Here is a 12567-nt window from a genome sequence, read left to right as displayed (position 1 = left end):
TAGATAGATAGATAGATAGATAGATAGATAGATAGATAGATAGATAGATAGATAGATAGATAGATAGATTTTATATATACATATAAAATACTAGCCCATTTTAAATTAATACGATGTACAACTGGTTAGCATGTCCGCCTCACAGTGCAGAGGTGTAGAGTCCAGCTTGCCTGTGTGGTTTACATGTTCTGCCCGTGCCTGCGTGGGTTTTCTCCGAGTACTCCCGTTTCCTCCCACATTCCAAAAACATGCGTGGTAGAAGAAGAAGAAGAATGGAAGGTGTGATCGTCTATGTTTGCCCCGCGCTTGGCTGGCAACCACTTCAGGGTGTACCTCACCTATGATCCGAAGACAGCTGGGATAAACTCCAGCACGCCCACAACCCTTGTGAGGATCAGCAAATTAGAAAAAGGATGGATGGGTTAAAATTCTCAACTCAACGCAACTGTATTTACAGAGCACTTTAAAACAACCATCGCACGGAGCAAAAAAATAAGTCGCACAACAACAAATGTTCAAGCAGAAATGATTAGGATAAAACAATCATCATGAATAATGAACACAGTAAAAGCATACAAACGGTAAAACTTAAATCAAGTCTCATGCTGAGTCAAAAGCAAAAGAATAAGACAGGTTTTCAAGATGGGCAGAGAGAGGGCTTGAGTTTTCATCTACAAACTGCATTGGAGAATTAGCAAATGAAGAGATATTTCATATATTTACCTCCTCCTTTCAGACCTTGTAACTGATTCCAACGTCAAATCACTCCCTCACAAATTGCCAACCAACTGCACAGCATTCAGTGCGGTGTCAACGCTTTAGCACCCCCCCCCCCCCCCACCCCGCCACCAACAAACCCCCCCCCCACACACACACACACACACACACACACACACACACACACACGACGTTGTCTAAATGGCAACACGTGTACTACCTTCTTCCACCAAGTGGAAGACTATTTAATTGTTCTGCCTGTCTCAACTGTATGTCCCGACCATCGTTAAGAACGAAGATAAACGATTCGATTTTTTTCCAGTGATTTAAAGCATATCTTTACTCACGTCAGGTTTTTGGAATATTTTCAATTTTTTTGTTTTTAAATTTAAGTAAGCCAAAGTTTCTCTCATTTTGTAATTTACAACCATGAGAATTGAGGGGAAAAAAATTCCACCTGGTCCAAAAAAATCACCCTTAATTCATAAATGTTACCTGACATATTACATTATAGGCGTGTATTATTATCATTATGACAAAACCTGGTGTGGTAGGAAAAACATTAGCGCAGATTTGGAATCCGTGCAAAATATTCCTCAGGAAAATGTTTTCTAGCGTCTCTGAATGAAATAAATAAATAAATACCTGTTGACCAGTCGTATAATCACTTGATTCTGTAACCACTCTGTGGGCTGGATTAAATAACAGAGTCGGTCAGGACCATATGTTACCCATTCCATGAGTACCTATTAGGATGCAAAAATATATTAATTAATAAAAATCGTGCACCTACAGTAGGTAAGAATGCACTACATACAGACAAGAAACATTCAACTGCAGGAGTGCAATTTGTAAGCCAGTTAAATGGACGACTGCAGCTTCTGTGGCAGCACAGTTTATGCGGTGTGTGCGCGTCCATGTGTCCGTTCTTTGTTGTAAGCAAAGCATATGCCGCAAACCCTCGCCGTTTCCTCAACAGCTGCTAAATCCATTAAATCTGCAGCCAGCGACTGGACTGGAGGGCTTTACAGGGAGAGGGGAAGGGAGGCAGAAGGGTTGGGGGTGGAGGGACTGTTGGGAGAAACCATCTACCATAACACCTCCAGGCTGCTGGAGAGCAATGTGCTACAGGAACATATTGGAGCTAGTTGACATATGTCAAACTAGTCAATGTGTTGTATTGGGATTTCCATGCATCACACACTGAATGCTCAGTGTGCGAGTTGCGCAATGCCTCGGGATCATAAAGTGTATCTTATACAGTATATGCATGCATTCCCGCAGACCAAAGCACTTTCATCACCATGGATACAGAAAGTAAACATACCTTTTGTCGTCTTTTCGCGGTATGAGTCGATCAGCTTTCAGTCGATGCAGGAGCAACTCCCGAAGTGCGGCAATTTGTTTTGGGTCTGGGTTCTGACAGTGAAGCCATTTTTTTGTTCGTGAAAGCAGCCGTCTGGAAACTTGCAACCAAGTCCATGATGTGTTCAGGGCAGCGTCGTTTGGGTGGCGCGTGTGCGCTGCGCAGTTCTGAGGTTGTGGGTTTGAATCTTGGCTCCATTGTTCCTGTGCGCGGTTTGCGTTTTCTCCCTGTGCTTGGGTGGCTTTTCTTCAGGCACGACCGCATGCTGCCGCATTCCAAAACATGCATGGTAAGGTTCATTGAAGGTTCTCGTTTAGTGATTCTCCAACAGTGGTATGAGTACCACGAGTGGTGCGCAAAAATCGTTGAATTAAATGTTCAAACTGTACTAAATTTTTACGGGTCTGACGAATTTTGCTCTAATCCAGTGCAGGAGATTTATTATGGATAGCTCAGCTGTATTTCTGTCATGATTGGCAGTTGTCTTCATGATATTTAGGTTGTTTTCTTGTTACGGCTTGGTTTCTTGTGGTCTGTGTTGCTCGTTAGGTTTTTGTGTCCACCTGTTCTCGTCAACTTGGTCCCTGATGCCAATCAGCTCCCTCAGCCACTCATATCCTGCCATGTTCCTCGTTGTCTGTCACAGCGGTTGGCTTGCATTTAGTTCCCTGGTTCTGTTCAGTCTTTGGTGGATTGTGATGGCTGTCACAGTGTCTTGTCAGTTGCAGAGGGTTTTGGTTCCTGGTGCTTCTTTAAGTTTATTTATTTCTTAATATATATTTTATTTCTACACTAAATAGTTTTGTTACTTATATGACTTACACTGTGTTTGTATTTATTTATAAGGTCTGCATTTTGTAAAAGTAAAATGGAACCAAATCAGACACGTGGTGCCGTTTTCATCTTTTTTTTATTGAAAAAGAATTGGTCTATCCCAAGCTTGCAGGAAAGAATTGGAGTCGTTGGGCTGACAGCTGAATGGTGGTCCTCTCTTGTTCACTTTTCTGTCTGAAAAAGCTGATCGAAAGATGTCCATCCATCACACAGAGACAAACAACCATCCGCGCTCACACCTTGGGACAATTTCGAGTGTTCAATCAGCCTTCCATGTATGTTTTTTTGGAATGTGGGAGGAAACCGGATTACCCGGAGAAAACCCACCCAGGCCCGGGAAGAACATGCAAACTCCACACAGGGAGGTTGGAGCTGGAATTGAACCTGGCACTTCTGCACTGTGAGGTTGACACGCCAACCATTGGACCACCGGACCGCCCCTCTTGTTTTTCCTACTGATAGGAAGTGAGTTATATGCGATTGTGAGAATTGAACTCACGATCCCTGTTTTACAAGACCAGTGCTCTAACCACTGAGCTATGAGGCCTTAGGATAATATACGATATATTTATCCAGTTTAAAGGATACTAGCATGCATTCCGACAGACCTGCACATAAGAATCCATCCATCCATTTTCAACACCGCTTATCCTGAAGAGGGATTTGCAGGGAGCTGCTAGAGCCTGTCCCAGCTGCACCCCATACTGGTCGCCAGTCAGTCGCAGAGCACATCAAGACAAATGGCCATTCACACCCACATAAACATTGTCACTGGGCGGAAACCGATTCCACGCTGCCCGCACACAAGTCAGGCGAGTGTACCACGACACCATCAGCGACCCACGTTATAATTATATAAAATTTGCACCAGTTAGTTATGCTGCAGTGAAGTTAAAATGAGTCTTAAAACGGTCTAAATAGACTCAAATATCTTCTTTTGGTGCCCACATGAACTTTTCTCCGTGGGCTCGCTGGTGGGTTTATCAGGTAGCATTCCACAGACACACTGTCCTCCACAGACTCCCATGGGAGATAAATTACACTGTGGAAGTGAAGAGGGGAAAAAACAATGGCCAATCCATCTGAGTCACAACAAGTGGACAGCCTCTCGCTGCAGCGGCTAAATGTTTGGCCAGCGCAATTTATCTCACGCGTGCGCGGCCATTTGCACAAACAACATCAGGAGGGAGGCTCATTGTGTCTGCTGCAGCCCCCCCATTTACCATGCCCCTGACAACCCCCCCAGGTGTGTCACCGTACTCGAGTTGATATTATTTTCAAAGCGGCGGGCGACTGAAAGACCGCAGATGGAGTGAGCTGAGGAAATTGCGGAGGGCAAGAAGATATTTACAGGCTCTGATTTATTTGTGACAAGCGGCCTTGACGAAGCTCCCACCGCAGGTATGAAACTCAATGCATGATGAGAGACTCCATCTTGATTACTGTGGTTGAAGTAACAATTGATATCTTTTAATATCTCGTGGTGAACTAACTTTATACGGGAATGGTGCTCTGTGAAGGAAGGATTTCCGTGCACAAACATTCAGGAGGATGCTCCGCCCAGGCCTCATTGAATGTGAACTTGCGGCCAGCAGCCTGTTTTATGACAACGCATTAAAGAGGAGCCTGCAAGTCTCGTCCGCTGCCAACTCGCTACGCTTTATTGAACTAAAACTGGTGTCTGCTTCGTTTGCAGTCTCTTCCCTCCGAGCTCAACCAGCAAAGAGGAAGAGGAGAAAGACGAGGAGGAAGACGAGTGTGTGGGAGTGCGCGAGGTATGCTGGAGGAGGAATGCAAGAAACCTGGTGTGGTAGCGGCCACATTCGGTTAACACGCGGGTGAGGATACCGGCTATGATGGGAATGTGGGAGCAGGATATCATTTAACGTGTAAAAGCCGTAGACCAGGTCCAAACACATAGCAGGCAGTCTTGCAAACGCAGTCACAGACAAACCTAAATGCACCGTGCACACAAGCGTGCGTTATTACATTGCAAAGGAATGACTGTAATGGCTAATCAAAATGGGTACGCGGTTAGAAAATACATGCACTTTTTAAGTGGGTTAAGTGGGTAAGAGCTTGGCTATTTATAACCAATATTGAATCCATAAAGAATGAACTGTGGCCCCCGATAGCAGCTTGAATTGCACTTCAGTTCACCAGCAATTTGCTGCATCTTAAAGTCGGTGGTCCAGTGGTTAGCGCGTCGACCTCACAGTGCAGAGGTACCTGGTTCGATTCCAGCTCAGGCCTTCCTGTGTGGAGTTTGCATGTTCTTCCCGGGCCAGGGTGGGTTTTCTCCGGGTACTCCGGTTTCCTCCCACATTCCAAAAACATGCATGGCAGGCTGATTGAACACTCTAAATTGTCCCTAGATGTGAGTGTGAGCGTGGATGGTTGTTTGTCTGTGTGTGCCCTGCAGTTGGTTGGCGACCGGTTCAGGGTGCCCCCACGCCTACTGCCCGAAGATGGCTGGGATAGGCTCCAGCATGCCCCGCGACCCTTGTGAGGATAAAGCGGCTCGGAAAATGGATGGATGCATGGATGGAAGAGCAAGAGAAAGAGCTTGAAGAAGGATTGGAAGAACAGAGCGAGAGAGAGAGAGAGAGAGACAGAGAGAGAGAGAGGGAGAGAGAGAGAGAGAGAGAGAGCAAGAACTGAAAGCAAAACCTGGACACAGAGCTGCAGGGAGGTCTGTGGGGAGAGCTGAAGGAAGACCAGGAGGAAGAGCTATGGATGAGGAGGAGTACGAAGAACTGAACGAAAACCTGGAGACGAAACAGCAGGCATAGCCGGAAGAAGATGCTGACAGAAAAAAACTGGAGGAAAACTCGAAGGAAGAGGAGCAGGAAGAGCAAAGAACTTGACAAGCACTTTCACAATAATGAAAGATACAACTGAGTTCAAATCCAACCTGATAGACGTTATATCCGCATCTATCATGGTGGATTTGAACTCCGGAAGATGTTTTGTATGATGAAGGCAAGAAAGAGCAGAATCGGATAAGCAGCTAAAGGAGGAGCTAGGGGAAGACATGTAAGATGAGGTTGACCCAACAAAGACACGTCTGGCTCAATTCTGGGCTAAAAGTTTATCATTTACTTTTAAGACATGACATTTGGTTCCATGGCCAGAGTGAAACATGCCCGCCACTCCCTTCCTTACCAAAACATTACACTGACTCTGCAGGGTATGTGATCCACAGCACAATGCAACTTAGCAATTTAAGCGTTTTACCGTCCTGCAGCCTCCCTGGTGTAGTTATCACTTTTACTGGAAAACCTCACGTTAACCTTTGCTTGAAATATAAACGCTTGTTTCCTGCCGGACTGCTGAAACACACATACTAAGTCTCATTCCAGGAAAAAAAGGACGTTAGCATATTTTGGTGTACCCGCCATTTGCATGGATGATGTGTTTAATTACCATGACTTGCGAGCGTCACATTTCTGCAGCTGCGGTTTTACATAACCGCCACGCTCCCACATTTGCAAAAGCGGTTGCACCAGTCTCGGGGGGTGGGGGGGAGACGGCCTAAATAGGATGACCTCTAAATGAGCGGTGACTTGCTGTTTGTGTTGTTATGTAGCTGAGACAAACAGCAGAGGCACGGTTCCTCCTCTGTGTCAACATCACTGTTAGACAAACATGGCGGCGACTACCTGCTAAAGAACACGGCGGCATTTCCGAGCGGCACAAACTGCAGGAAAGACACGGGGATGATATTGCTGTTCGGATACAACCAGCAGATTTTCTTGTTTTGGTGTGTGTATGTATGTAGAAATGACGCATCTCCCGCGCGCCCGCCTGAGGGGTACGCACAGCATCATGAGAGGGATTTGACTTGACACGAGTCACAGTCACTCCATCCCCGACGTGGAAGAGGCGCAGGGGTGGGGGGGATGAATTATTCAACCAGCCAGTGCTTAGCCCTGACGGCGTGTTGTCATGTGGAGCTGAAGAGGCAACACCGAGCAGCACCTCCTCACCACGAGAAGAGGGCAGCCAACCTCCATTTGCTTGAGGAAAGACGGGTAGCATATCATTTCAGAGCGGGAGTAAAAGCATAGATGCAAAAAAAAAAAAAAGCATAGCATTAGAGATTGCGGGTCCATCCATCACTCCCCGTTGTGATAGAGAGGAGGTGTTCTTTTCGAATGAGCCTGGCTTTGACGTTATTATGCCACAGCAGTGTATGATATCCAGCTCGCAGATTTGCTACCTGCTGCTGAGAGCTCATCTTCTAAAGCTCAGACCCGGTGAAGGAAAAAGAAAACAGACATGCTTGTGCTTGATCCGCACTCCAATATGTTCCCCACAGTGCAAAAAATAAAATAAAAATTCGATTCAAATGTTTAAATTGAGTAGAACCAAAAGAGACTTGGCATAATAATTGTCAAGAAACTTAAAAAATGCTTTACCCTCAAAACGGTTTAGTGTTATTATACAATGGTGACTCAATTATTTGACCTAGAATGTTAATTCGTTTAGTGACCAAGCTCAAAAATGAATAAAAATGTGTCTTCCAGCCCCACCAACAACAGCTGTATCATGAAGAAAAAAAGCCAAATAAAAAAAAATATATATATATGATTAAAGATGACAGACAGCAACAAATCGGTTAAATAAAGTGTACCTATCTCAAAGTCAAACACACATACACAGTTGCCTTTAGGGGCCGTGGCCTAATGATCAACTTTAGGAGCCTGCAACCAGTCTTATTGGCCGTTTACCACCTGCTGAGTTCAGTGTGGTCATCTCAATACTCCTTGCAAGTGTTTTCATTTTGTGTCTGTTTGACACGTTCAATAACAGGCTGAAAGTTGATCTTGCTCTGCTTTTTCAATTCACTTTAGGGGTAGCTGATGTGAAGAATGCTCATAAACCAAATTTTGGCTCATAGAAAAAGTGAAAAAAAAAAACGGCTCCTAACTTGGATAGCTGCTAAGGTGGGGCACTCACAGGTCAAGTTACCACTGGACTGGAATTTAGCAGCCCGGTCTAACGTGAGCGCGTAACAGAAATGAGTGCTCATAGCCAACTGAGGTAATTCTACAGCGACACTTCTATGTCGGATCAAAGCACCACCATTGTTGTTGCAGCAGCAACCTAACACATATACCTCACAGTTGAGAGGTCACGGATTGGATCACATTTTCGTACTCTGAATCTCAGCTCCAGCTGTGTGTGGATGTTTTCTGCAGTTTCAAAGAAAATGAGTGCATGGGTGTCTCTATTTATTGGGAATATTTTCTTGTGAACACATTCAAAACACTGCTTTCTTACTTTGGGAAAGACTCCAGCTCAGCCGATGAGGGCAGAATGGACGAAGCTCGGATGGCCGGGCCTGACCACATGTGTCAAAAATTGTTGTCACTCTCACTCATAAAATGAAAAATCCTAAATAAAACTGTGACCAATGTTCTGATCATCAATAAAAACGTCACTGTGGTGTACAAGTTTTTATAAAAAAAAAAACCAAATGAAGACGAATTCAAATTCAAGTCATAGATTGTGGTGTAACTTAGTCGTTTATTTTAATTCCACAAATTTTTCAAAAAAATTACAAAATACTCAAATGGAGAGAACACAGGACTCACATTTTTTTCTTATTCTTTCTACTTTTTGTTTACATTGTGTCATCCCATTTGCGACTACTCATATGTACAATAAGCTTCAAGATACCAGTATATATAGAAATCTTGGCAGTCAGAACGGACATTCTGCTGCTGCCGCTTTTGAAACGAGAAGCTAAACCATTGACAACACTGAACACCAAAGGTTTGGAGACACAAAAAAAGGGGGGGGGGGGCGGGAAAGGCAAAGGAGGACGCTCGGGGGACGGACGGGAGGATGAAGAGTGCGTCAGAAAATGGAAGGTCAGAAGACTTTCCACTTGCAAAACAACATAAAAATAGTGCTCCGAGGAAGTATGACATGGTCATTTAAAAATGCGAGTACAGTTTCTTCATTTGGCAAAACAAAAATTATAAAAAACAAGGAATAAGCCAGTTTTGTTAAAATCCATGACAAGTCAAACAGTGTCCGTTGGAAAACGTGAAGCGCACGCTGGTGCGACACACACACACACACACACACACACACACACACACACACACACACACACACACACACACACACACACATTCCCACAAACGTGCGCACAAGCACGCTTCCCGGTGGTCGCACGTCGGCAGGCCACAGTGAACATGATGGGAGAGGATGCCACCACTAAAAAGGTCCCGTAGGGCTCCTGTGATGATGTATCATATTCACCTAGCATTAAAAACAAACAAACAAAAAAAAAGACTTCTGGCACTGTCCAAATTGTTGGGATGGGGGGAAAAACAGGTCATTTTATATGACTTGTTTTGTCGTTAAATAATGACGGCAGAGGATAAAAAGAAATTTCAGTGCAATCAATTTTCGTCGTCGTCATGGATGAAGGGAAGCTTCAAGTGTTTCAAGTCACAAAGTCAACAGGCCGCGTCGACACATTCTGAAAAAAGCTGGTGTGTGATGAGTGGGTGCGACAGGGGTTCGGGGTTGGGGGGGGGGGTTATCACATGGGCTACGTGGGACTAAATCTAACACGGCAATGTCAGACCAAGGTCACAAATCAAATGGCTCAAATCATAAGAATAATGCCATGTTGCTCCCCTCTGAAACAAGGGATAATGCATCAACACAACTGCAGCGGAGGTTGAAACGACTTGTTTGTCCACACCTAGTAATAATAATAATTATAATAATTATATGTTTATATATACTATTTACAAATTCCAAAAAAGGGGAAAAACTCCATGCGGTAGCTCTTCCTAAAATGATTAAAAAAAAAAAAAAAAAGCTCCAACGATGTATTAAAATAAATGTTGAATTTAAGATAGCACTTGTTATTTTCCATAAGCGGCCACGTTTTTTTTTTTTTGGGGGGGGGGGTAAGCACAGTGTTCTTCTAGCACCTACAAAAAGAAATGTCAGGGAAGCTTGTCATGCAGGAGTCTTCAGGATGTTGTGTCACTTTTACTGGCTATATACCAAAGAAAATGTCTTGGGGGGGTTGGAAAAACAAAGAAAAATTGGATCCACTTGGCCTTTTTGTGTTCTTCACAACTTCCTGTCGCCTCCTTCGGCCAGTTACAGCTGTTTGTCGCTCTCTTTCTTCAGTCGGCTGAAGGGGGGGGGGGGGGAAGCACAAGACATGCGTTAAACCTCCTTGTGTTGTTTGGACGTTCTTGTGAGATAACCTTTATGAGTTGGAAATGAGTTATTTAATTATCTCGGATCAGCTTAAAGATGATTTTCTGTAAAATCACATGATAAGTCTGGATCAGTCACAAGTCAAGATTAAGCAAGTCAGCATGATTTGAGACATACAGTGAATGTCCAGGAACGAATCTACGATTGTATCAACGTCGCGACAACGACCCGCGGCGGTGCCGGAGGTGCGGGCGGCGCCGGGTCTGACCTGTAGTAGTCCTCCTGGCCGGGCAGCGGGCCTCCGTGCATGTGATGGTGGCCGTGCAGCCACTGCTGCTCCATGGCCAGCCTCTGGAGTTCGGCCGACTGGGCGTGCATGGCCTGCAGCTGGTGGGCCGCCGACATGGGCGGCGGCAGACCTCCGGGTAGGTCCCGAGGGTACGGTGCTCCTGTGCAAAGCAAATAATTCAGCCTCCCCCGATAAGATCAATTTTGTACAATTCCACTGTTAATTAGGGTTGCAAAACTGCAGGAGTTTTTGGGGAAACTTTCCACGGGAATTACATTTTGAATACGACCTATTTGTGGATAGAAGGTGGAGCATTTGTTTATTTTTTTGAATTTAACTCATTCAGTACCAGCCAATTCTAGACCAAGTCTGAAAAGACGTTTAAAAACGTCTTTGGGAGTGAAGGAGTTAAAAACAGGACATAGTTCTACTTCATTTCATGCTTCTTAAATTGTGTTATTTTGGATGGATGTTTTGACATCTGTGCTTATTATTTCCCAAATTCCCCAAGCTCACCTCGCCATGGACATCTAACCAGAAACGTTCCCGCTTTGCAACCCCAATGAGAGATGAGACCGGCCGGGTGCCTACCGAAGACCGGGTGGCGCAGCATCTCGTGTTCGTGCGGCGGCTGGCCGAGGAGCGGGTTGGGGATGGCGGCAGGCGGGTAAGGGAAGCGAGCCAGGTGCGGTCCGGCCGCCAGGGGGTCTACGGCCAGGGGGTGGGCCCCGGAACCTGGAGGACACACAAGACATTCACCACCACCTGCTGGGTGTCAGAGCGTTACGTTCAAGGGACAGGGCAACATGCTAATTCAACATACAGTTGTACAACTAGTCAAGCGCTATACATCACAGAGCCCATTGATTACAATTAGTTGATATTTATTTGCCAGTTAATGTTACTCTGTAGTAAAGCGCTGAAAAGTGCGGCTAAATTAAACATTCTAACATGACAACAAAAGCATGACATTGGCTCAGAATGTCATCTTGATCCTTAGACCTTACGTAAAATGAAATAGGACCAGATTTCTTTTTTTCTCCCCTAAATTAATACATTTCCTTGACTACCAATGTGATAAACATCTCAAAATGGCACTTCAGCTGCAGAACCCCCATCGTAAATCAGATTCATTTTCAAAATGGAATTTCACCACTACTAGTGCTAATGATAACCATCATCATCATCATCATCATTGGCAATTGAATGGTGCTTTACAAGGGAAGCATCATGACTGCTTGTAATACCACTTGTGTGTTTCCCCCCCCGCCATTTTATAATGACAAACTTTAATTCTGTAACCTGTGAACAGGCAGATTTTGCAATGGGGGTTTAATAACAAGATGCATGCAAAAACATGCATTTGAATCATTCAATGTCATGAAGTATGAGCATAATCACCGAAATGAAAAAAAATTCTGTAAAAAAAGGTTTTCATGAGCTGTTGACTGCATTTCATGTTTTAAATGTTATTTTTAATTGTATTCAATTTAGCATTTCTTCCGTGTAGCACTGGTTGAACTCATAACACGCTTTGAGAATCACTGATCTTGAACATGAATTAACCCACGTACTGAAAACAGCAGGTCGCAGCTCTCATATTTAGCATTATGTTACGAATCAGTGTCAGTCATTTGCCAGTGTGAACATTGTGAATGATTCATCGAATGAGCATATACGCGACGCACAAAACATGAGGAATATTGGGCTTTGGGGTGAAATTTCAGGATGTACCTAAAAAGAACTGGGATCTTTAAAACGGGGATCATAGTTTGATCTCTAAATTTTTGAATGCACATGTCCAGCTGTTGAATGTACATTTCCTTTTTTCTCCTTAAACAATGGTGGTGGCTTGTGAGGCTCAAAGAGGTGCATGTATCGTCGAGGTGGTTCGATCGACCCTGGTTTGTATTCACACCTGAAGCGTAGTGGAGCAAGTCTGGTCGCGGACTGAGACCACTTCAAAAAGCGGGTCTTGGTCCGCACCGGGATTCGTTTGTGTGTATTCACATTTGAATAAAAGGTCCGGACAAGTGTGGGAAACGTCCGTTTGAAGTGGATCGAACGCCGCAGATGTAAATACACCCTAATACGACCGAACAACCGCTCCACAGTAACTCGCCACTGCCCGGCTTCAAACCTCAGAGTGAAGTGGTCACTG

General features: G+C 44.6%; 1 protein-coding gene and 1 long non-coding RNA gene across 8 annotated transcripts in view; one reads left to right on the top strand and one right to left on the bottom strand.

Moving 5' to 3' along the window:
• The first annotated feature begins 4434 nt into the window (after positions 1–4434).
• LOC109511693 (uncharacterized) lies at positions 4435–6991 on the top strand. The gene is made up of 2 exons (XR_002167376.1): positions 4435–4755; positions 6699–6991. It is a non-coding gene; the product is annotated as an uncharacterized LOC109511693 (long non-coding RNA).
• A 2755-nt stretch (positions 6992–9746) lies between these two features.
• The window catches only part of rerea (arginine-glutamic acid dipeptide (RE) repeats a), a 148262-nt gene continuing 145441 nt past the window's right edge, over positions 9747–12567 (bottom strand). For 5 of the 7 annotated variants that reach the window (XM_019863014.1, XM_019863015.1, XM_019863013.1 and 2 more), the window contains 3 exons: positions 10998–11171; positions 10386–10566; positions 9747–10088 (listed from right to left, as the gene is read on the bottom strand). In XM_019863014.1, coding sequence (XP_019718573.1) covers positions 10055–10088; positions 10386–10566; positions 10998–11171 — 389 coding nt within the window. In that variant the 3' untranslated portion in view covers positions 9747–10054. The remainder of the gene's footprint in view (positions 10089–10385; positions 10567–10997; positions 11172–12567) is intronic. The other 2 variants (XM_019863017.1, XM_019863019.1) reach the window with 1 other exon arrangement.

This window comes from Hippocampus comes, unplaced genomic scaffold (genome assembly GCF_001891065.2).
Source record: "Hippocampus comes isolate QL1 unplaced genomic scaffold, H_comes_QL1_v1.1 scaffold1, whole genome shotgun sequence".
In the NCBI taxonomy this organism is placed as follows: domain Eukaryota; kingdom Metazoa; phylum Chordata; class Actinopteri; order Syngnathiformes; family Syngnathidae; genus Hippocampus; species Hippocampus comes.
Note: the sequence above shows the minus strand (reverse complement) of the source record. Positions and strands in the feature narration are given on the sequence as shown.